This window comes from Pseudorasbora parva, chromosome 2, assembly GCF_024679245.1.
Source record: "Pseudorasbora parva isolate DD20220531a chromosome 2, ASM2467924v1, whole genome shotgun sequence".
Classification (NCBI taxonomy): domain Eukaryota; kingdom Metazoa; phylum Chordata; class Actinopteri; order Cypriniformes; family Gobionidae; genus Pseudorasbora; species Pseudorasbora parva.
Window position 1 is genome coordinate 64,354,977 of NC_090173.1, and position 24,778 is coordinate 64,379,754.

General features: G+C 43.0%; 1 protein-coding gene and 12 non-coding genes across 15 annotated transcripts in view; 12 read left to right on the top strand and 1 right to left on the bottom strand.

Annotated features, from left to right (window-relative positions):
* The first annotated feature begins 91 nt into the window (after positions 1 to 91).
* On the top strand, positions 92 to 162 carry trnag-gcc (transfer RNA glycine (anticodon GCC)). Its single transcript has one exon. It is a non-coding gene; the product is annotated as a tRNA-Gly (tRNA).
* A 228-nt stretch (positions 163 to 390) lies between these two features.
* On the top strand, positions 391 to 461 carry trnag-gcc (transfer RNA glycine (anticodon GCC)). The gene has a single exon. It is a non-coding gene; the product is annotated as a tRNA-Gly (tRNA).
* A 252-nt stretch (positions 462 to 713) lies between these two features.
* On the top strand, positions 714 to 784 carry trnag-ccc (transfer RNA glycine (anticodon CCC)). The gene has a single exon. It is a non-coding gene; the product is annotated as a tRNA-Gly (tRNA).
* An 872-nt stretch (positions 785 to 1,656) lies between these two features.
* On the top strand, positions 1,657 to 1,727 carry trnag-gcc (transfer RNA glycine (anticodon GCC)). The gene has a single exon. It is a non-coding gene; the product is annotated as a tRNA-Gly (tRNA).
* A 252-nt stretch (positions 1,728 to 1,979) lies between these two features.
* On the top strand, positions 1,980 to 2,050 carry trnag-ccc (transfer RNA glycine (anticodon CCC)). Its single transcript has one exon. It is a non-coding gene; the product is annotated as a tRNA-Gly (tRNA).
* Positions 2,051 to 2,324: 274 nt separating this feature from the next.
* Positions 2,325 to 2,395, top strand: trnag-gcc (transfer RNA glycine (anticodon GCC)). The gene has a single exon. It is a non-coding gene; the product is annotated as a tRNA-Gly (tRNA).
* Positions 2,396 to 2,623: 228 nt separating this feature from the next.
* On the top strand, positions 2,624 to 2,694 carry trnag-gcc (transfer RNA glycine (anticodon GCC)). The gene has a single exon. It is a non-coding gene; the product is annotated as a tRNA-Gly (tRNA).
* Positions 2,695 to 2,922: 228 nt separating this feature from the next.
* Positions 2,923 to 2,993, top strand: trnag-gcc (transfer RNA glycine (anticodon GCC)). The gene has a single exon. It is a non-coding gene; the product is annotated as a tRNA-Gly (tRNA).
* Positions 2,994 to 3,221: 228 nt separating this feature from the next.
* trnag-gcc (transfer RNA glycine (anticodon GCC)) lies at positions 3,222 to 3,292 on the top strand. The gene has a single exon. It is a non-coding gene; the product is annotated as a tRNA-Gly (tRNA).
* Positions 3,293 to 3,544: 252 nt separating this feature from the next.
* trnag-ccc (transfer RNA glycine (anticodon CCC)) lies at positions 3,545 to 3,615 on the top strand. The gene has a single exon. It is a non-coding gene; the product is annotated as a tRNA-Gly (tRNA).
* Positions 3,616 to 4,212: 597 nt separating this feature from the next.
* trnag-ccc (transfer RNA glycine (anticodon CCC)) lies at positions 4,213 to 4,283 on the top strand. Its single transcript has one exon. It is a non-coding gene; the product is annotated as a tRNA-Gly (tRNA).
* A 274-nt stretch (positions 4,284 to 4,557) lies between these two features.
* Positions 4,558 to 4,628, top strand: trnag-gcc (transfer RNA glycine (anticodon GCC)). Its single transcript has one exon. It is a non-coding gene; the product is annotated as a tRNA-Gly (tRNA).
* Positions 4,629 to 11,930: 7,302 nt separating this feature from the next.
* The window catches only part of LOC137048025 (cytolytic toxin-alpha-like), a 34,870-nt gene continuing 22,022 nt past the window's right edge, over positions 11,931 to 24,778 (bottom strand). For all 3 annotated transcript variants that reach the window (XM_067425994.1, XM_067426002.1, XM_067426011.1), the window contains 3 exons: positions 23,012 to 24,712; positions 13,018 to 13,053; positions 11,931 to 12,632 (listed from right to left, as the gene is read on the bottom strand). In XM_067425994.1, coding sequence (XP_067282095.1) covers positions 12,100 to 12,632; positions 13,018 to 13,053; positions 23,012 to 24,712 — 2,270 coding nt within the window. In that variant the 3' untranslated portion in view covers positions 11,931 to 12,099. The remainder of the gene's footprint in view (positions 12,633 to 13,017; positions 13,054 to 23,011; positions 24,713 to 24,778) is intronic.

Here is a 24,778-nt window from a genome sequence, read left to right on the forward strand (position 1 = left end):
CACTGGTGTGAAATGAAAGAGTTTCTAAAAACTAATGAGTGCAAGCGCCGCGTCTCTCGTGCCGACCAAACGAGGGCGAGCTGCGTGTCGAGCATTGGTGGTTCAGTGGTAGAATTCTCGCCTGCCACGCGGGAGGCCCGGGTTCGATTCCCGGCCAATGCAAAAAGTTTGTTTGGGACTTCCAGAAGTCTGTTTCTGTAAAGCCTTATTATGTCGCTTCTGCTGATCAGCATTACTGACTGTGATCATAAGTTAAAGGGTGACACCTGATTTACTTAAAGAAGCTCCAGTTGCCTTTCCACTGGTGTGAAATGAAAGAGTTTCTAAAAACTAATGAGTGCAAGCGCCGCGTCTCTCGTGCCGACCAAACGAGGGCGAGCTGCGTGTCGAGCATTGGTGGTTCAGTGGTAGAATTCTCGCCTGCCACGCGGGAGGCCCGGGTTCGATTCCCGGCCAATGCAAAAAGTTTGTTTGGGACTTCCAGAAGTCTGTTTCTGTAAAGCCTTCTTATGTCGCTTCTGCTGATCAGCATTACTGACTGGGATTATAAGTTAAATAGCAATATCCTGCCATCATCGTGAAGCACCAAATGATCGCAACTCGTAAAAGGGGACTTAATGCAAGATCAATATGTGTTCCTCATCTGCCGTCTCTTTCGACGAGCCAAGAAGCATGCCCTCGCTCACTGTAAGCACAGGTGGCTTTGCAGCTGAGCATTGGTGGTTCAGTGGTAGAATTCTCGCCTCCCACGCGAGAGACCCGGGTCCGATTCCCGGCCAATGCAAGGGCTTTTATCTGTTGTGCCAGAAATGAGGGTGTTTCTACATTTAGCATTGAGGGTGACACATGATTTACTTAAAGAAGCCCCAGCTGCCTATCCATTCGTGTGAAAAGTGAACTGTCGAAGCATGACCGTCACTTAATATGCGTGCGTTTGGCAACCGGACCGCGCTCCTCTCACAGGCACCTGATCTGGCTCTTGCTTCTGTCACAACGAGCTAATGAGTGCGAGCGGCTCGTCTCTCGTGGCGACCACACGAGGGCAGGCTGCGTGTCGAGCATTGGTGGTTCAGTGGTAGAATTCTCGCCTGCCACGCGGGAGGCCCGGGTTAGATTCCCGGCCAATGCAAAAAGTTTGTTTGGGACTTCCAGAAGTCTGTTTCTGTAAAGCCTTCTTATGTCGCTTCTGCTGATCAGCATTACTGACTGTGATCATAAGTTAAAGGGTGACACCTGATTTACTTAAAGAAGCTCCAGTTGCCTTTCCACTGGTGTGAAATGAAAGAGTTTCTAAAAACTAATGAGTGCAAGCGCCGCGTCTCTCGTGCCGACCAAACGAGGGCGAGCTGCGTGTCGAGCATTGGTGGTTCAGTGGTAGAATTCTCGCCTGCCACGCGGGAGGCCCGGGTTAGATTCCCGGCCAATGCAAAAAGTTTGTTTGGGACTTCCAGAAGTCTGTTTCTGTAAAGCCTTCTTATGTCGCTTCTGCTGATCAGCATTACTGACTGTGATCATAAGTTAAAGGGTGACACCTGATTTACTTAAAGAAGCTCCAGTTGCCTTTCCACTGGTGTGAAATGAAAGAGTTTCTAAAAACTAATGAGTGCAAGCGCCGCGTCTCTCGTGCCGACCAAACGAGGGCGAGCTGCGTGTCGAGCATTGGTGGTTCAGTGGTAGAATTCTCGCCTGCCACGCGGGAGGCCCGGGTTCGATTCCCGGCCAATGCAAAAAGTTTGTTTGGGACTTCCAGAAGTCTGTTTCTGTAAAGCCTTCTTATGTCGCTTCTGCTGATCAGCATTACTGACTGGGATTATAAGTTAAATAGCAATATCCTGCCATCATCGTGAAGCACCAAATGATCGCAACTCGTAAAAGGGGACTTAATGCAAGATCAATATGTGTTCCTCATCTGCCGTCTCTTTCGACGAGCCAAGAAGCATGCCCTCGCTCACTGTAAGCACAGGTGGCTTTGCAGCTGAGCATTGGTGGTTCAGTGGTAGAATTCTCGCCTCCCACGCGAGAGACCCGGGTCCGATTCCCGGCCAATGCAAGGGCTTTTATCTGTTGTGCCAGAAATGAGGGTGTTTCTACATTTAGCATTGAGGGTGACACATGATTTACTTAAAGAAGCCCCAGCTGCCTATCCATTCGTGTGAAAAGTGAACTGTCGAAGCATGACCGTCACTTAATATGCGTGCCTTTGGCAACCGGACCGCGCTCCTCTCACAGGCACCTGATCTGGCTCTTGCTTCTGTCACAACGAGCTAATGAGTGCGAGCGGCTCGTCTCTCGTGGCGACCACACGAGGGCAGGCTGCGTGTCGAGCATTGGTGGTTCAGTGGTAGAATTCTCGCCTGCCACGCGGGAGGCCCGGGTTCGATTCCCGGCCAATGCAAAAAGTTTGTTTGGGACTTCCAGAAGTCTGTTTCTGTAAAGCCTTCTTATGTCGCTTCTGCTGATCAGCATTACTGACTGTGATCATAAGTTAAAGGGTGACACCTGATTTACTTAAAGAAGCTCCAGTTGCCTTTCCACTGGTGTGAAATGAAAGAGTTTCTAAAAACTAATGAGTGCAAGCGCCGCGTCTCTCGTGCCGACCAAACGAGGGCGAGCTGCGTGTCGAGCATTGGTGGTTCAGTGGTAGAATTCTCGCCTGCCACGCGGGAGGCCCGGGTTCGATTCCCGGCCAATGCAAAAAGTTTGTTTGGGACTTCCAGAAGTCTGTTTCTGTAAAGCCTTCTTATGTCGCTTCTGCTGATCAGCATTACTGACTGTGATTAAAAGTTAAAGAGTGACACCTGATTTACTTAAAGAAGCTCCAGTTGCCTTTCCACTGGTGTGAAATGAAAGAGTTTCTAAAAACTAATGAGTGCAAGCGCCGCGTCTCTCGTGCCGACCAAACGAGGGCGAGCTGCGTGTCGAGCATTGGTGGTTCAGTGGTAGAATTCTCGCCTGCCACGCGGGAGGCCCGGGTTCGATTCCCGGCCAATGCAAAAAGTTTGTTTGGGACTTCCAGAAGTCTGTTTCTGTAAAGCCTTCTTATGTCGCTTCTGCTGATCAGCATTACTGACTGGGATTAAAAGTTAAAGAGTGACACCTGATTTACTTAAAGAAGCTCCAGTTGCCTTTCCACTGGTGTGAAATGAAAGAGTTTCTAAAAACTAATGAGTGCAAGCGCCGCGTCTCTCGTGCCGACCAAACGAGGGCGAGCTGCGTGTCGAGCATTGGTGGTTCAGTGGTAGAATTCTCGCCTGCCACGCGGGAGGCCCGGGTTCGATTCCCGGCCAATGCAAAAAGTTTGTTTGGGACTTCCAGAAGTCTGTTTCTGTAAAGCCTTCTTATGTCGCTTCTGCTGATCAGCATTACTGACTGGGATTATAAGTTAAATAGCAATATCCTGCCATCATCGTGAAGCACCAAATGATCGCAACTCGTAAAAGGGGACTTAATGCAAGATCAATATGTGTTCCTCATCTGCCGTCTCTTTCGATGAGCCAAGAAGCATGCCCTCGCTCACTGTAAGCACAGGTGGCTTTGCAGCTGAGCATTGGTGGTTCAGTGGTAGAATTCTCGCCTCCCACGCGAGAGACCCGGGTCCGATTCCCGGCCAATGCAAGGGCTTTTATCTGTTGTGCCAGAAATGAGGGTGTTTCTACATTTAGCATTGAGGGTGACACCTGATTTACTTAAAGAAGCCCCAGCTGCCTATCCATTCGTGTGAAAAGTGAACTGTCGAAGCATGACCGTCACTTAATATGCGTGCGTTTGGCAACCGGACCGCGCTCCTCTCACAGGCACCTGATCTGGCTCTTGCTTCTGTCACAACGAGCTAATGAGTGCGAGCGCCGCGTCTCTCGTGCCGACCAAACGAGGGCAGGCTGCGTGTCGAGCATTGGTGGTTCAGTGGTAGAATTCTCGCCTGCCACGCGGGAGGCCCGGGTTAGATTCCCGGCCAATGCAAAAAGTTTGTTTGGGACTTCCAGAAGTCTGTTTCTGTAAAGCCTTCTTATGTCGCTTCTGCTGATCAGCATTACTGACTGGGATTATAAGTTAAATAGCAATATCCTGCCATCATCGTGAAGCACCAAATGATCGCAACTCGTAAAAGGGGACTTAATGCAAGATCAATATGTGTTCCTCATCTGCCGTCTCTTTCGACGAGCCAAGAAGCATGCCCTCGCTCACTGTAAGCACAGGTGGCTTTGCAGCTGAGCATTGGTGGTTCAGTGGTAGAATTCTCGCCTCCCACGCGAGAGACCCGGGTCCGATTCCCGGCCAATGCAAGGGCTTTTATCTGTTGTGCCAGAAATGAGGGTGTTTCTACATTTAGCATAGAGGGTGACACCTGATTTACTTAAAGAAGCTCCAGCTGCCTTTCCACTCGTGTGAAAAGTGAACTGTCGAAGCATGACCGTCACTTAATATGCGTGCGTTTGGCAACCGGACCGCGCTCCTCTCACAGGCACCTGATCTGGCTCTTGCTTCTGTCACAACGAGCTAATGAGTGCGAGCGGCTCGTCTCTCGTGGCGACCACACGAGGGCAGGCTGCGTGTCGAGCATTGGTGGTTCAGTGGTAGAATTCTCGCCTGCCACGCGGGAGGCCCGGGTTCGATTCCCGGCCAATGCAAAAAGTTTGTTTGGGACTTCCAGAAGTCTGTTTCTGTAAAGCCTTCTTATGTCCCTTCTGCTGATCAGCATTACTGACTGTGATTAAAAGTTAAAGAGTGACACCTGATTTACTTAAAGAAGCTCCAGTTGCCTTTCCACTGGTGTGAAATGAAAGAGTTTCTAAAAACTAATGAGTGCAAGCGCCGCGTCTCTCGTGCCGACCAAACGAGGGCGAGCTGCGTGTCGAGCATTGGTGGTTCAGTGGTAGAATTCTCGCCTGCCACGCTGGCGGCCCGGGTCCGATTCCCGGCCAATGCAAGGGCTTTTATCTGTTGTGCCAGAAATTAGGGTGTTCCTACATTTAGCATTGAGGGTGACACCTGATATACTTAAAGAAGCTCCAGCTGCCTTTCCACTCGTGTGAAAACACCAGGAAAACACACAACAGCGTTCGTTTTATTCAACTCATCTAAAAAAGGTAAGTTACTTTATTTTACCTCATCTTTTACTATTAATGCTGAAACCTTAATAAGATCGCCCGTGTGAGCAAACTAGACTTTACCCTGTCGTATTTTCTTTCCTCCAATTCATCGTAGTATGATTTGCACGCTAAATTATGAATGAATATAACTTTCATTTTCGTGTTTTTGTTTAGTTTTTTGTGTTTACATAAATATTGTCAATTAGATGGTATCAAATCACGTAAAGCACATTAGTTTTTCCTGTGATAACATGTGATGCTCCTCCTATTAGAGAGCTTGCCAAATTAACTATTTCTCATCTTTAACACGCCATTTGTTAATTACGATCTATTTTATGAATGGACTTGACCATTATTTTCAATTTGTAATGTGTAATAAGATTGCATAAAATAAATAGTTCCAAAAACATTTCTTCGTTCTAGTTATACATGGTTTTACCACAGTGAAAATAGTACAGCAACATTATGTAGTACTGGAATCTCAATAACCATATATATTTTCTTTTGTTAATGTAGTAACACTTTCATTTAGATTTTTTTAATGGTTTTGAAGTCTCTTCTGCTCACCAAGGCTGCATAAAAAAATACAGCAAACACAGTATTATTTTGAAATATTTGTTAAAATGTAAAAAAAAAATTAAATTTGAATATATTTTAAAATGCATTTTATTTCTGTGATTCAAAGCTGAATGTTCAGAATAATTACTCCAGTATTTAGTGTCACATGATCCCTCAGAGATCATTCTAACATTTATTATTATTATCAATGTTGAAAACAGTTGTGTACATTTTTCAAAAGAACAGCATTTATCTGAAATATAAAGCGTTTGCATTTTAGAATTGTTTCTGAAGGATCATGTGATACTAAAGTCTAGAGTAGTGATGCTCAAAATTCAGCTTTACATCACAGGAATAGATTATATTTTAAAATATATTCAAGTAGAAAACATTATAGCTATAGTTATCTTACATTTTAATAATATATCACAATATTACAGCTTTTTTTGTATTTTTAATAACATAAATGCAGCCTTGGTGAGCAGAAGAAACGTGTCTGTTATATATATAAACACACACACACACGTACACACGCGCTAGTAGTGGGAAGTTCGGATCATTTTACTGACTCGGATCTTTGAGTCTCGTTCAGCAAAATGAACGAATCTTTTTTCGAGTCATTTCGAGTCATTTCGTTCATTTCACCAAAATGACATGTTAAATAGCCCAACACATCTAGTACTTATGAAAATGTTGATTACATTTTAAAACTACATACAAATAAACTATAGGGTACAGCAACCAAAGCCAAATTATAAGAAACTGAAATGTTTAATTAATTGATTAGTTGTTGGGTCAGGCTATTGCAGTTTCTCTGTTAGTTCACCTCACCTCCTGATCCAAAACATTCTTTCTCTTGCAACTTCATATTTATCACGTTTGTTCTCCGCCTCTCGTGTCTTCGAGCTCCTCGAGACGTTAGCTGTCGACTCGTCTGTGTCTGACTCTGATCAGATCTGGGGGCTGGGCCGCCCGGACCGTGCGTGACACAGGTCCGGAAACAGAAAAGATTAGTTCTTACGAGTCTTTCGGGTTTGAGTCTTTCGTTCTTCCTGTTAGTCCCATAGAGTCTATGCTTTCAATAACGGAAACAGAAAAGATTAGTTCTTTTGATCGAGTCTCGGGTTTGAGTCGTTCGTTCTTTTGTCACGTGACTTGTCACCGTATAGAACACAAGTTCACAACCTTTTTAGTAAAAAGCACGTAGTTATTTATTTTATTTTTTATATTATTCTCAGTTAATATCAGACATATACAAATATGGGAAATATATTGACTATTCAAGTCTAACATCACAAATTCAATTAGACTAATTTTGAATCAACTGTGTGTGTGTGTGTGTGTATATATATATATATATATATATAGTGTGTGTGTGTGTGTGTGTGTGTGTGTGTGTATGTATGTGTATATAACATACAAATATATATTTATTTATATATTTAATCTAAAAAAAATCTCTCACTCAGGCCTCTGTCACTCTTATAAAGACAGAGGCTTTCAAGTGATTTTTGGATGCAAGAAAGCAACTTTTTTTGAGAAGGTCTTACGTTATTATGCTTCGGGCCGTCAGTCGGGGGCCCCTTGAGAGTCGAAATCTCAAATCTCAAGGGCCCAAGACCTTCCGTCTCCATACGGGAGCCGTCCCACGCTCTCTTTAATCACGTAATGCTTTGATGGACGCAGGACCGCTTTTTTTTACCTTTTGACCCCTGAACGAGGTCGTAGGGCCACCAAACTTTTCACATTTCACAGGGGGACAGGATTTTTCATGACACCGCCACTATAGTAGGGAAGCGGAGCAACAGGGGGTTTGTGGGAAGGGGCCCGCAGCCCGAGTAGCTCTATGTGCCCAGTAGAGAGATGGAAAAATAGATGGTCCATGGCAGTAAAGGCCCCCAAGTAAGAGCCCAGTCCATTCACTCAAAGGGAAAATGGACAAATAGTGCATTAGTGGGAGAAACTACCCCATTTGACCCCAAAACATGTTCAGAAATGGACAATTAAAAGGTCCCAGAGATGAGGGTGGAGGTCAGCAGACGAGTGTCACCCCCTACAGGAGTCCATTACCCCCTTATTCCGTGGTCAGCAGTTTGAGAGGCGCGGAAGGTGGGGTAAGCAGAAACATCCCAATAGCCGTTACCTAAAGGGCAAAGTGGATCCAAATTCACCCTACGGTCCATCCGGGGCACAATGTGTACAATGGCAATTTATAGTGATGTTAACAGTGACACCAAAGCTCCGAAGCGTGTGTCACAAAAATGAAACAATTTTCTGTGAAGCTTTGTATCGATGCTTGATTCGTTCTATCAAAACCACGTGACCAATGACGTCCGAAGCTTCGTTTCACAAACACCCACATGACTGATTCAGAAAGGTTTAAAAATGCGCGACACAGGGCGTGCCCTTGTGGGTTGTTGAGGTGTATTGCGCGAGTTTGTTATGGAACCTGCTGCAAAGAAAGGGCGTTCTGAAATGTGGGAACACTTTCATTTGATTTCGCCCAATAAGGTTGATCATTTATTTTCCTTGTGTGCATGCATTTATTTAGCATACTTCCTTTATTCGTGAGTTTTATTTGTTTACAAACAGGAAATATTATCACATTCACAATACAAAATCATATCTTTAGGCTATAGGTTTACGTTACTAGGAGTATGCAATGGAACAGATTGTGTCATATAATGATATATATAATATATTGATTAATTCATTAATTTATTAATCAATCCATTAATTCACTTTTTGCTTCTAGATAATGCGTCGGTTGCAAAACATTTTGCGACACAGCGCTTTCCCTCACTTTCACCAGCAGAGGTCCTCGTTGAGCTCTGACTTGAAAAGCTTCGAGGAATGAACCTTTTTCTGATACAACTGTGCTGAAAGCTTCACTGGTTCAGAAAGCTTCACTTCGCCATCACTAGCAATTTATATTAATGGGATTTTCCCCACAAACCCACTATATGTGCTTCCTTAGAACATAATAAACACAGAAGGACATCTAAGGTGTTAACATCAAGACCGGAAAGACAGAGTGAAAACTAGGAACTTAAATACAGGCACTGATGAAAGACTAACGAGGGGGAACAGGTGACACAGATGACGAGACACAGCTGACAACACGCTGAGACTGACAGTGGCGGGAAAACTAGAAACATGTGACCAAACAGAAACCAGGAAGAACATGAGGAAAACACCGGAGACGAAGACTGGACATGTGACATCTGTGGTGTTTTTCAGCTGTAACACCCCTATGGCCGGATTTGAGCATCTTGTTGGTGTCTCTCCTCAGATTATCCTGCCATTTGTGTGTATCAGGATTCATCGGGTTTGATCTACAGATATAGATCAACAGATACAGATCAACACATAAACAGGTGATGCCTGACCTTTTCATGTTTTCACAGGGATTTGATGGATCAGTTTTATGTATTTGTTGAAAATAATAATAGACAAAACAGCACAAACATTCTAGTGTTGCAGCAGCTTCAGTGCTTGAACCCCTAAAACACACTTGGATTAAACTGTTTAATATACCACAATTCTACATACATAAATTATATTTAAAACAATACTTCTGTTTACCATGGAATCGGCCATGGTAACCAGGGTTCTAAATTAACTTATTTGATCACAGTTACCAGCCAATCGGAATTTCCACTAGCCATATTTTTTTGAAAATAAAAATAAGAAAATAAGAGAAATTATGAGTGCCACTAAATGCATTTGATCATTTATATAACATTGTTGACATGAAAAACACATATAAAGTACACAGAGGTAAATTAGAGTACTCAAGTAAGTTACAGGGTTCGACATTAAGCCTTTTTACTTGTTCGTCCTTCGAACAAGTAAATCTGTCATGCACTTGTCCGAGTAAAAAATGTGCTTGTCCAGATTATTTTTTTTATTTTTTGTAAATATAATTTATTCTGAAAAAAAATTCTCACCAGTGTTCAATCAGCTTTGTCATATTTTAAATCTGCATATTTTTACCTTTTTAAAGGTCATTTTATAAAATAATATAGCAACTATGCTTTAGCTTTCATTTTATTTATTTTTTCATTTAATCTAGAAATTAAATTAGAATAAGGCACTATAGGGCTGTTACCAATCAAACTAAATAATTTACACAAACAAAAATTACAACTGCATTAATTCACGTTATAAGATTGTTTCAAATATGTTTAAATATACAAATAAGAAATGTTGGAAAGATGAAACTAAACCAACAGTAGGTGGCAGCAGTAAACATCTTAATGAGTGAGTCACTGAGTCATTTAAACGATTCATTAAAACGGATGATTCATTCAAGAATGAGGCAGTTGTTTACAAACAGGTCATTGAATCTTTGATTCAACCGATTCATTCAAACACTGAATTGTTCAGTGACGCACTGTTGCTGTGAGATGCGTTATGGTTCTGCAGTGATCTTTGTTTGGAACTATTTTTGTAGCTGAAATCTAACAAAAACAGTTAGCATCTAAAATGTAAGTGACATAATGTTAATAAATGTTTTTTGGAACTGTCATATGAAATAAAGTGTAATTTTCAGTCGTGATGGTATTCAGGAAAACAGCACTCTTGGTTCTGTCATGTTGCTTAACTGTAGGCTATCATTTGTTATAAATATAAAAGCTCCACAATTTGTAACAAATTTTAACCGTGTATTTTATTGGGTTTCTTTGTATGAGCTGTGCTCATGTGTTGTGATTTCTCCTCGAGAGGCTGCGTGAGCGTTAACAGCGTAACCTTGTTACCGGCAGTTTATTATACATTATACTATGATCCACTATCCATTGCCACTTACACTAAATTAATGTAGAATCATTCTTTCATTTTGGTAATTCCCTAGTTATTTTTTTGACGTTTTTTTATCAGGATACGGTCAGGTAAGTACAATTCTCTTTCACTTACCCCTTCAAAAAAATCCACTTGTCCTGGACAAGGTTTCACTGCAAACTGTGCGCAGCCAATGGGCGTATGAAACGTTATCACGTAGCATTACGGCACGGTGATCATGGGAAATGTAGGAAGTGCTGCCAGGGGGATAAATGACCGAGAACAGAGCCTTATGTATGCCTCATGTATCACCGGCCAAACTGGCTAGTAAGTTTTTATCAACAGCGTTAATTTAGAACCCTGATGGTAACCTACACTATCCTGAAGTTCTCTCTCGGAGACCCGCGGCGAACGGGTGCTGTAACACTATGCGACTCTCTCACTTCAACACTTATCACTGACACTATCCTTGACAGGAAAAATGACATTCTTTGTCTCAGTGAAACTTGGCACAAAGACAATGACTATCTTAATTTGAACATGTGTGCCCCATCTGGATATAAATATATTGACATGCCTGGAGCTTCTGGTAAGGGTGGTGGCTTGGCTGTGATATTTGCATCAAACTTATCACTCGATACTCCAACTGTTTCATAATTTGAATGTCTGGTTTTTAAAGTCAATAGTGTTTCACCTGTTCTTGTGCTGCTGCTCATTTATCGTCAACCAAAACCAAATCCTTTATTTTTTTAAAGTTTACTGAGTTGGTAACACTTCTTAGTCCACTCTGTCCGTCTATGGTCTTGACTGATGATGTCAATTTCCATATTGATTATCCAAATTGTGTCAAAACTGCTACCTTTTATGACATTTTGGATTGACTTTAAACAGCATGTTACTTTTCCGACCCATAGGCTGGGCCATATATTAGATGTGTGTTTGCTGGTATTGGTATCCAATCTCTGGATAGTATTGACATGAGTATAAGTGACCATAGACTTATTACTTTTAAAATAAATGTTATGTCTCCATGATCCATTTCTAATATTCAGCCTTCAAATTCCCCAATCACTACCTTTTCGAACTTTGTAACCGTCGGAGATGATTTTATTTTAAGTACAATGAAGTCCATGAACTCTACTACCAGTATTTTAGATCCGGTTCCCTACTCGGTTATTATGAACTGCCTTGCATCAATCTGTCCTTTTATGTAGTCAGAAGGACTCATTAACAGCAACAATTTTATTTTGGATATGTCACGTTGCACTCCCTTGCCAAAAGTGTGGTTGACTGCTAAGGGGTTAATGGCTCATCTAGCTAGCTATGATGGCATGTCTTTTTGTCTTCATTTTCGCTTGGCCCTGACAATTGCTGCTTGCAGCTATATTTATTATTATTATTATTATTATTAATAAAACTGAATTGCTGATTGAAGCTGAAAGCTGAATGAAGCTCCATTAACACAAACAGATAAATTGAGAAAAACACAGAGAGACACCATTCTTATTGTCTATATGAGTATTTATTACACATACACACATGTTGTTTCAGTGACAGAAATTCAGCTGTAGTATTAATGTAATGAATAGACTCTATTACATCTGACTGTCACTGATTGATCATGAGCTCAAATTATGGGTAGAATCTCTCATCGGTCTATTCTGACTCATCAAAGCAGTTTCAGTGATGATCCAGGATCAACCCTAAACCCAGGATAGATCGGCTGAGTGAATGTGGCCTGGACTGAGTGGATGAGGCTCATTGAGTCTCCAGAGACGCTGTAGAAGGACAGAGTTCCTGCACTGGGGTTCACATACACTCCTACTCTATTACCTCTACTGCTGATGGGCTTTACAGGGAGAACAGTCTTTACTTTATTGTGCCAGAATGAGTATTTGTCAGGATAGCAAACCAAACTCCAGGACTGTTCATTACTTCCAAACACACACCCATCACTCCCTCCTTTCCTGCTGATGCTCTGATATGACACTGCTATAAACACAAAATTTCCATTCCACTCAACCTCCCAGTAAGAAGGTTTACTCACAATCTCTCTACACAACGCCTGACCATAATGATCAAATCTGTCTGGATGATCAGGATATGGATGAACTGTGCTAATGCAAGCAATCTCTCTGTTGTCCTCAGACAGACGGAAGTTTCTATGCACTGTGTTCAGGTCCAGATTGAGGCGAAGTGAATCTGATGAAGAGAAAACACATTAGAAACAGAAATTATGAATCTAATCTTTTAATGTAGCTGAACTCGTCATAATCAATAAATCAGCAGTCTTAGTTCAGTTTAATCATCATTCATATGATCAACTCTAAAACTCTTCTGTAATGTTTTCTTTCCCCTTCTCCAGAAAGAACATGATCACACTCATGAGTTTTTCTGCTTGTGTTCTTATTCAATCAATCACTCAATCAACTTTATTTATATAGCGCTTTTACAATGAGGATTGTTTCAAAGCAGCTTCACAGTGTTAAACAGGACAATATTGCAACAAAATTAGATTTGGCTAGTTTGATTCGGATTTTATAGAATAAGAGTGTAGATTATTATCATGTAGATGTTATTGCCTTACAGTGTAGGAAGTCGCTCCTGATCTCTGGATCAGCGTCTGTGGAAATCAACAGACATGAAGAGTGTGATTATCCTGTCAAGAGAAAATTATCGCTACATCCATTGCTAACAGATGCAGAAATCCTCCAATACAGAAGAAATTTAGAGAAATGTTTCCAGAGCCCAGAATCCTGACAGAAGCACTTTTGAGGGTTTGATAATGTTAAAAAGGCCCATTGTGACATGAATTTGTCACAAGCAAACAAAAGGATCCAAAAGCAAAGGTTATATAATGCAAAGCTTTTAATGTCCAACAAAACAGTCTATAGACAGGAAGCTCCGAACTGGATACTTTGCCACAAGTGTTAACAACAAACAGAAAATGCTCTCAGAGAGAGGGACCCCAGAAGACGGCAGCTGAGCGGAGAACTCCACAGGTGAGGATCGCCAGGGCGGGCAACAGGAGACAACAGGGCGAACGATGCTTCATAAGACAAGACACAGGTAAGAAATACAGCTGACAAAAAGAGAGAGCGTTACTCACATAACTCACACAATACTCCGACACAGAACAGAGGGAACGAACACCAGAAGTAGGCTGAGTAATTAGACAAGACACGACACAGGTGTGGGCACAAAGCAGCGAGAGCGCTGATGGTGATGAACAACAGGTGAGGACAGTGTGACACATGACAGTATGTGTGTGCGCTGGAGAGTGAGAGACAAGGTTATTTTCGTAAACGAAAACTGAAACTAAGACTAAAACTATTGGTCAAAAAACATTTTAGTAAACTGAAATAAAATTAAAAAATCTGAATAAATAAAAAACTAAAACTAAACGAAACTAACTACTCTTACTAAAAAACTAACTGAAATAAAATAATAATTAGCAAAAATAAATATTCGTTTTCGTTATTAATAAGCCCTATTTCATGTGGTGGAGAATCTGACTGTGGCGGTTGAGGGAGTGTCTGTATATCGCGCTAGTGCGCGTGAAGTGATCTGAGGAGGAGATTAACCGCTGCCCTGACGGACGCGTGCAGACAGGCAACACATCGCTAGTCCTAAACGGCAGTTCACAAAGAATCAATGCGTCCGTGGCAGTGAAATGGGAAATAACACAAGGTAATGCGATGCACGTTGAACTTCTTTTAACTTAAGCTTACTGTTTTAGAATGCCGTTTCTTACACGACGATAGACGCAGGCGCAAAAGTCAGCAACTAGTAGCAAGTACTAGCCTACTGTCCGTTTGAGATTTCATGTTTGCATAATATTGACAGGCTCAAAGGTGTTATCATAATCATTTACTACTAATAATATTATTGTCTGTGTGGAGACATTTCCCCACAAAATAGGGAATACCAGGACACACATACACACACGTTTGTTTCACTATATAAGTGAGGACATTGCATGGACTTCCAATGATTTTATATCAGGTTAATGATATTTTATATCCCCTAACCCAATCCCTCTCCCCGAACCTACCCATCCCAAGAACGTGCAAAACAATAGATTTAAATAAAAACATGTTTTGGCATGTTTTGGATTTATAAGCCTTTTTAACTAGTGAGGACCAGTCAAATGTCCTTACTAGTCAGTTATCATAATATTTTACTAGATAAGTGAGGACATTGGTCCCCTTTACAATTATAGCACAACACACACACACACACACACACACAGCACAACAGTGTGTGTTGGCTGTATTCAGATGACTTAAGCTGTGGTCTTACACTGCTAGCCTACATTGTACTACTGAAGAAATTAAAATAAGCTTTTAATTGTTTAACAATATTTCATCTTTGTTATGAATGAGTTTGTCTGGAATTTATAATTTTTACTTTTATATTTTACGTTGCATTTATTTTGTTCTTTAAGATAGATCCTCTGAGTATTAGCCTATGTCAAAAATATCAAATATAATTTTTTAATATCAAAATATAATTTATTTCATTTTTAATCTCCAGATCGTTGTTTGTATATAGGTCATAGTTTGACTTGAGCTTTTTTGCTCAAAGGTGAAGACCCAACTTTATGCATGTTTTGTAAGACCTTCCTGGGTTTAAACAATAATGCTTGTTTATCAAGTTATTTCACTTAAGGATGTTTAGTAAGATTAAACTCTAATCAGTGCAAACATTAAACTTTGCTGAAATTAAAACCCTTGATTTGGTCTCTACACTTCATTATGGTAACTCTGCGAAACTATAATTACTAAAACTAAAACTGAAACTAAATAAATAAAAACTAAATAGAAATGTATTTGCAAAATAAAAACTAAACTAAAACTAGCAAAACCATTTGTAAAACTAACTAAAACTAAACTGAAATTTGTAGCAAAATTGAAAACGATACTGAAATAAAAACTAATTTCAAAAAGCAAAACTATAATAACCTTGGTGAGAGAGATGGATTTGTCGAAGAGTGTGTGACAGGGTGTGGTGGTATGAGAGTGAGGAGGAACAGAGAAGTAACCCAGATCCTGACAGTACCCCTCCCTCAACGAGCGCCCCCTGGCGCTCCCAAGGAAGAGGCCTGACGGGACCGATAGAAATCCACGATGAGCGAGCCATCCAGGACGCCCCGAGCCGGAATCCACCGCCTCTCCTCAGGACCGTAGCCCTCCCAATCCACCAGGAACTGGTGGCCACGCCCCCGAGTAGGAACATCAAGCAGCTTGCGAACTCTGTAAATGGAATCCACCTCGTCGAGAGGAGGAGGAGGGGCGGGACGAGTGGGAACGCAAATGACAGGCTTGATACAGGACACGTGAAAAACAGGGTGTACCCGACGTAACTGACGCGATAATCTTAGTTTGACTGCTACCGGACTGAGGACCTTCACAATAGCAAATGGACCAATGAAACGGGGCATACGTTTCTTAGAACCCTCGTGTATCAGTAGATTCTGGGTGGACAGCCACACCTTCTGCCCGCAGACGTAGCGAGGGGCCCTAACCCGACGACGATTAGCAGCTCTACGAGTGCGCGCTCTAGTACGACATAACGCAGATCTCACCCTCTTTCAAGTACGCTTGCACCTCCGAATAAAAGCCTGCACGGATGGCACGGAAGTCTCAGACTCCTGCGACGCAAAAAGTGGAGGTTGGTAACCCAGACAGCTCTCAAATGGGGATAACCCAGTGGCGGACGAGGGTAGCGAGTTATGGGCATATTCGGCTCAGGCTAGTTGGTCGCACCAGGATGCTGGGCTCTGTGAAGTCAAGCTGCACAGCATCCTTCCGAGAATCTGGTTGGTCCGTTCGGCTTGTCCATTGGTCTGGGGATGGAATCCTGATGACAGACTGGGAGATGCCCCAATCAGTTGGCAGAATTCCCTCCAGAACTGAGAGGCGAATTGAGGCCCTCTGACAGACACAATGTCCGAAGGGAGACCATGAATCTTAAATATGCGATCTACCATTACCTGCGCGGTCTCTAGGGCGGACGGTAGTTTAGGAAGAGGAACGAAATGAGCAGCCTTGGAAAAACGGTCGACTATAGTAAGAATAACCGTGTTACCGGCGGATGACGGAAGACCGGTTATGAAATCTAAAGCAATGTGCGACCAGGGGTGTGACGGAATGGGACGTGGTCTGAGGAGACCCGCAGGTGGGGCATTGCTTGACTTAGTTTGGGCACAGGCAGGACAAGACGCTACAAATCGACGGATATCCCGTTCTCTAGTGGGCCACCAAAATCTCCAACGAATATTTGCCAAAGTACCCCTAACACCAGGATGGGCGACTTATTTAGAGGCGTGGCCCCACTGGAGGATGGATGAACGAGTGGTCGTGGGAACAAATATTATTCCGGTCGGGGCGCGAGGGGGGTTGACCATGAGCGCGAGAGCCCTCTTCACCGTATGCTCCACCCCCCAGACGGCAGCTCCGACCACGCAGTGCTGAGGTACGATTACCTCATTGGTTGAAGCTGCCTCTGTGGAGCCAAACAGCCGTGAGAGGAGGGCATCGGGCTTAATGTTCTTGGAACCTGGCCTAAAGGAGATGGAAAAATCAAAACGACCAAAAAATAATGCCCAATGGGCCTGACGAGCATTAAGTCTTTTGGCGGAGCGGATGTATTCGAGGTTCCGGTGGTCTGTCCAAACGATAAATGGAACACTGGCTCCCTCCAACCAGTGCCGCCATTCCCCCAATGCTAACCGAATCGCCAAAAGCTCCCGATTACCAACGTCATAATTACGCTCCGCCGGAGAAAGGCGATGGGAAAAGAAGGCGCACGGATGAACCCTGTTATCCAGAGAGGAACGTTGCGACAAAATAGCCCCAACCCCTACATCGGAGGCGTCGACCTCGACTATGAATTGTCCCTCAGGATCCGGGGTGACTAAAATGGGTGCGGAGGTGAACAGCCTCTTGAGTCGATCGAATGCGTCTTGTGCCATCTCTGACCAAACAAACTGAGACTTCGTCGAGGTGAGGGCAGATAGGGGAGCGGCAACCTGACTAAAGTTACGGATGAACCGTCTATAAAAATTCGCGAAACCTAAAAATCATTGGAGAGCAACTCGAGAATCTGGAACAGGCCAATCGAGAACCGCCCGCACCTTCTCAGGATCCATGCTGATACCCTCAGCCGAGACCACCGAACCAAGGAAGGTGACCGATTGAGAATGAAAAATGCACTTCTCTGATTTAACGAAAAGACGGTTCTCGAGTAGTCGTTGCAAGACCCGACGAACGTGTTGAACGTGTACTTTGAGTGAGGGTGAGAAAATGAGGATGTTGTCCAGATACACGAATACGAAGACATTTAACATGTTGCGCAAGACGTCGTTGACCAATGCCTGAAATACCGCGGAAGCATTGACCAGCCCGAAAGGAAGGACACGATACTCAAAGTGACCAATGGGAGTGTTACGTTTCATTACAGGTGCTGCAGCTAGGACTCACCACTGCATTCTGTATGAAACTGTACAGTGGTCCTCCCTCTCCCTTAGAAGGAAATTCCATTTATTGTTTTTTATTGCTAAAGCATTAATGGGTAAATTACCCACCTATATTTCTAATTTGCTGATTTACCAAAATAGTGTTTACAGGACAAGGTTGTCAAAGAAAATATTATTAACTATTCCACCAACAAGAACAGACCTTGGTAAAAAAGCATTCTCATCATATGCCCCATATATCTGGAATGAACTTCAAAACACCTTAAATCTAGAATCACTTCCATCTATAAATATTTTTAAACATCTTTTAAAGTCATCTCTGACTGAACAGTGCACTTGTTTTAATTAGGTGCCTCTTAACAACACTTGTATGTTTGTGTGGTTCTTAAAGGTTAAGTATAATGACTTGTTGTGTAGTGCATGAGATCAGTGATGTATTGTGCATTATGTATTGTGTTATTTATGTCTTGTCTTTTTTGTTTATTTTATATTTTTTTCTGGAAACTTTTGGCCGCTAGCCTTGGCCAGGATTCCCTGGGAGAAGAGTTATTGTAACTCAATGGGACTTTTCTGGTAAAATAAAGGTAAAATAAAAAAATAAAAAATAAAAAAATAAAACGCGGTCTTCCACTCGTCTCCTTGCTTAATGCGAACAAGGTGGTATGTGTTACGCAAGTTGTACTGGCCTCATTGAGTCCACTTTCAATTATCCAGCAAGTTAAACTCCTTCATACAATAATTCCCGGAACCACAAAGTGATGTTTGAGAATGCTTACTGAATGAATGGTGTAAAACTGAAAATACAAATACAAAAGAAAGAAATTATATGCACTGATACATGTGAACAAAAACTGCTTTGACAAACAAATCATTAAAGACGTTAAGCAATGTCACATGAAACCATGAAAAACATGCAGGCTATTTTAAACAATATAATACATCAAATTTCCCTATACAAAATGCATTTAACTTAAAGATAGCAAAATCAGCAAAACTCACAAAGAATGCCCCATCAAACTCCAAACAGAAAATGTCCTTGGACTAAGAAGCCCACAACATGTGCAACCTCATGGTGTCTCTGACTCACAGTCAGATTGAGTCTGAATATAATGACATCATCGTCCCTCATTAATGAGGTCACACTCCTCAAACTTCCTGCTATATTCCAAATAGCCTTTAGAGGTCACTTGACTTAATACAACTGGCAGGGCCAGGACACAAGTGCAACTTAGTAAAGATCTTTGCGCCCTGCAAGATCTCGAAAGCCGACGACATAAGGGGCAAGGGATAGCAGTTCTTGACCGTTATGTCGTTCAACCCCCTATAATCGATGCAAGGGCGCAATGATCCATCCTTCTTTTTAACAAAGAAGAAACCAGCACCAGCTGGCAAAGAGGATGGTACAATAATCCCAGCGTCAAGAGACTCGGAGAGATATCTCTCTAAAGCCTCTCGTTCGGGCACCGAAAGAGAATATAATCTACCGGAGGGTGGCGTGGTGCCAGGTAGGAGATCGATGCTACTATCGTAGGGGCGGTGAGGCGGGAGAGAAGCGGCCCGGGAAACGGTCCCTGAGATCGTGAGACTCACCGGACTGGTGACACGGTGGACATTAGAAAGCATACTACCATCCAGGGCAAAGACGGTGTTGTGTTCCCCTTTAAGTCCACCAGGGCGATGTTACACTCCCGAGCCCATCTCTCATCGATAAAGTTCCCTTCAGCCCCCGAGTCGATCAAAGCGGGACAGGAGGCAGTAGAACCGGCCCAACGAAGGACGGCGGGCAAGGTGGTACAGGACCTTGATGGAGAGGACGTAATAGTCGCGCTCGCCAGTACTCCTCTGTCTACTGGCGAGCTCTGGCCTTTTACTGGGCAAGACACTGCGAAGTGGCCAGCCATGCCGCAATACAGACAAAGTCTGTTGGAGATGCGGCGCTGTCTCTCCTCCGGCAGAAGACGAATGCTACCCAACTGCATGGGCTCAGGATCAGGTCTAGCAGTGACAGGCATAGAAGGGTCACGAAGAGTGGTGGGGCCGGCACGAGCCCGACGCCGTTGCTCAAAGTATCTATCCAGGCGAATTGCCAGCTCTATCAGTTGGTCGAGCTGGGTCGGTGAACCGCGAGCATAAATCTCCTCCTTCAAATCCACATTCAGACCCTCCAGGAAGCGTGCGACCAGAGCGGGCTCGTTCCATTCAGCTGTGGTAGACAGGGTGCGAAATTCAATCGCAAAATCTGCCACTGTTCTCCTCCCCTGGTGAATCGAGAAGACGCGATCGAGAAGACGCGAGAAGACGCGATGCCTCCTGTCCGAAGACCGATTGGTCGAATACTTTGATCATCTCCTCCTTAAAAAGATCAAAACAGTGACAACAGGGAGTCCCAGCCTCCCAAACGGAGGCTCCCCACTCACGAGCACGCCCAGTCAGAAATGAAATCACATAGGCGATGCGGGAACGATCCTCCACATAGGTCTGTGGTTGCAGGGAAAAAGCCACCTCACACTGAGTCAAAAAGGCTCTACACTCAGTCGGCTCACCTGCATAACATGGAGGATTGTTCACACGGGGCTCAGGAAGAGATGGAGGGCGCTGAACAACAGGAGACTCTTGGTGCGCATGAAGGAGGCGAACGGACAGATCATTAACCTGTGCGGCCAAACGTTCCACCGCATCTCTCGCAGCAGATAACTCCTCCTCATGACGACCCAGCATCACTCCTTGAATCTTTACTGCCAAAAAAAATGATTCCCCCTTCGCTGGATCCATTGCGTGGTCGGAGTATTCTGTCACAAGCAAACAAAAGGATCCAAAAGCAAAGGTGATATAATGCAAAGTCTTTAATGTCCAACAAAACAGTCTATAGACAGGAAGCTCCGAACTGATACTTTGCCACAAGTGTTAACAACAAACAGAAAATGCTCTCAGAGAGAGGGACCCCAGAAGACGGCAGCTGAGCGGAGAACTCCACAGGTGAGGATCGCCAGGGCGGGCAACGGGAGACAACAGGGCGAACGATGCTTCATAAGACAAGACACAGGTAAGAAATACAGCTGACAAAAAGAGAGAGCGTTACTCACATAACTCACACAATACTCCGACACAGAACAGAGGGAACGAACACCAGAACTAGGCTGAGTAATTAGACAAGACACGACACAGGTGTGGGCACAAAGCAGCGAGAGCGCTGATGGTGATGAACAACAGGTGAGGACAGTGTGACACATGACAGTATGTGTGTGCGCTGGAGAGTGAGAGAGATGGATGTGTCAAAGAGTGTGTGACAGGGTGTGGTGGTATGAGAGTGAGGAGAAACAGAGAAGTAACCCAGATCCTGACAGAATTTTGAAGTTGTGTCTGTGAGACTTGCTCTGGCAATCAGCCAATGTCAGTTGATTTAGGTACTTCAGCTCATGTTAACTGTTTGATGAACTGAATATATTATCTAGAGGTAGTGATTGATTTGTGTTGATGGATTCACATGATTTATTGTTCATGGAAGTGTAGTGACTGAGGCAAGTTAGACACATAATCCCCAGTTACATTTAACAAATATGTTTTAAATGCTTTGTGCTTCATATTAGACCTAACCCCAAACACAACAGAGAAAGATCCTCAGTTACCCTGAATACCAACTGATAAGACGTTGTATGGCCCTAAAAACATTTGCCACATGGAAAAGGCCATAGTTAAGACACAAAGCCTATAAAACACACGCTTTTGCCTCAAGTTATAGACAAACCGACTATAAATAAACAAACACATGACATTGTATGTACACATATAACTGTAATTGTAATGTGTTACTTGTATGTTATTTCGTCTATGCATCTATTTGTCTTATGAACAACTTACTATTTCATGTACAGTAATCTCATACATGTCTTGTCCCCTATCAGATTAAAGCTTGCTTCACGACGTACACTTTTATGTAGGACCCTTAGGATGCAGTGTGTCTTTGTTGCATTAATTAGAGTATAGCTGGGCACAGACCCATTGATTCATGCTTGAAACAAAGAGCCATAAAATATCCAGAGGAATTTCCCGCTTGGAAATCCCAACAATCTCATTGGTCAAGTCTACCTCAGGAGGGTGAGACTACTCCCAGAACTTAAAAGAGAAACGTTCGGATTAACTCACTCTCTTCTTTTCTTCCTGGCACCTACGACACATGCTGGGCCTGTGGGCTTCCACCCGACGGGCCACCAAGAATTGTGAGCTAACACACACAGAACCTGCGTGTGTGGGACAGGAAACCCGACACCACAATACGGCCATGGGCCAGCAGGCCCAAACTCCTCATGCTATGTGCAACTTCCTCAACCTCGACGGAGTCAAAGCAACTTTGCAAGTTCATCGTCGTTCCTTCGCTTAACACGGAAGGAAACAATTACAACTGCAAAACGATCAGACAGAACCATCAAGATTTTCTCCTACGACTGTATCTTTGGACGCCATCTTGGGCAAATGCAAGTAATGTACTAAGAAATACAAATTGCGGTGTAGCTAGTAAAACTGTGAACTCCTTTGCTCCGACAAAGAAGCTTATCAGAGATGGTTCTCACCGCGGTTAGACTCTTTGCATAACTTTAACCATCTGTTCTGAGCTGGTTCTTCTAACTAATTTTATCTCTTGCAATGTATGTTTTGTGTATGTATGTTGTATGTCTGTTTGATCTTGTCCGTTATGACTCCCTGCTGCAAACAAATTGACACTTAAATGATTGTTCTTATGTAAATACAAAGGAAGAATAATTTTTCTGTGGCCATTAATTAATTCAATGCTGAACGTTCATAGGATTAACTGATTGATTGATTGATTGATTGATTGATTGATTGATTGATTGATTGATTGATTGTAATGTTAATGTAGACACATCAAGTTAATCTATTTAACTGATTAAAATATTCATAATTAATCATAACGGATAATCATAATGAGTTATGTATAATTATTGCTCTGACACAATAGCCACACCTATTAGGTAATAAGGTTGTCAATACAAACATTGACTGTGTGAATGAAGCAAATCTTTTTCTTTTTAAAGATAAAGATGAAAAAAATGAAAAAATAAATAAATGTGAATATGACACTTACCCAAAGATGGCGTGTGGGTGATAGCGTCACTGGCTTCACTCACTCCCACTTTACCCACAATCCTGTAGCGGATCAAGTACTGCTTTCCAAACTCCAAACTCAAAGTGAAGACTTCATCAGGTGTGTTAATGACATGCCACTGTTCCTCATTCAGCTGCTGGTACTCCACTCTGTACTGCACAGTTTCTCCAGTTGGGGACTTCTGCAGTTTCAGGGACACACTGCGCTTCTGGACATCCTTCACTTCTGGTGGCGGAGGCTTCGACACCGGCTGGAACTGAGTGTCTGTCAGCTTCCCTTTTTCATACAGACGGATGGACGAGCCTGGACTGGATGGATCAGAGATATAAGACATAATGAATCTGTATCTCTTTTCATCTTTATTAGCCTCTGAAAAACTCTTGAAAAGAGTTAAGGTCTCTCTCATCTTTGAGATGACAGCATGATCACTGAACCATGTTCTAACAGATGCCACAGAAACCATGTTCTGTTCCCCATCTAGCACTTTAAACTTGTCAGATTCCAGAAACTCCTTCAGGGCTGAAATATACTGGTCATCATACTTCAGAGATGTGAAGGTCAAGCACACCACAACATCAATATTAAGATTAAATAAGATGTTGTTGAGACGATCTGAGTCCTCTGTTGTGATTCCGTCCAGCATCTTGATGTGAGAACTCAAGAGGTTAAGTTCAGACTTTACATCATCTAACCACTGGTTAAGCCTGTCGGCTTTAAAAGGGGAGCTGTAGTGGATCTTCAGGATGTCTTGCAGAGACTTCTCCTCCTTCTCTCCTCCTCGTATAGCAGGCAAGACCCTCGCCACTTCTTTCAGGAGCATTGTCTTGTAAATGCTGAATGCGCTCTGAAATGACTGCAGCCTCTCTTTGATATCATTGAAAACATTCATCAGTGTTTTTCTGGACAGGTCGTTGTATGTTCTCTCTACTTCTCCTAGGTCCTCCATTATATCTTCAATGTTTGAAACCAGACGTGCTGTGATTTCTCTCTCCAGCTTAGCAGCTTTTTTATCCAGTAGAGAAAGAGGATAGAGCCAGACTTTGATTGGAACTGCGTTCTCTGGATTCTGCTTCAGGATAGTGGGGAGCTTCTTGAACGCATCTACGGCCTCTGTGTAAGTGGTGGGGTTCTGCTCAAGACGTAAGTCACCATGAAATGTGCAAGCAATGCTCTCAGCCATTTTCTTATCACTATCTGTCATTTCTAAAGCTCCTTGTCCCTCTATAGAAATCCCTGGGATGTTCTTGACCATGACACTCAGTTTTCCCTCAATCTCCTGCTTATTTTCCTCTTCTGAAAATCCCCGATCAAACACCATGAAGGCCTTAGCTCCGTAGAGTACAGCCGTGACCACATGAGTTGCAGTTTTCTGGTCAAACACCTCAGGGTAGGTGATCTTGCCCAGATGAGTCATTGTGAGCTGATCGAATCTGGTGGTTTCACTGTAAGACATTGTTACTCTGGACTGTTGGTTTGAGGATTTGGTGTCTCGCAGAAACTTGGCAGATCCTTCCACCTCCACCAGCCCACTTAAGAAGCTGGCCTTCAGGGAAGCACTTACATCCAGGAGACTGGCCTTACTAGAGAGAGAGTCGGAGCTACTGAAGTCAAAATCTGTCTTGTGCTTTGGATGGGTGTCCAAATCTTCTCTCAGTGAATTCCTATCCCACAGAGTAACACCTGAAATGAGAAATGACTTTAACAGTCCTGTATGAGGACGCAGGTACTGTTGAAGATTCATACAAG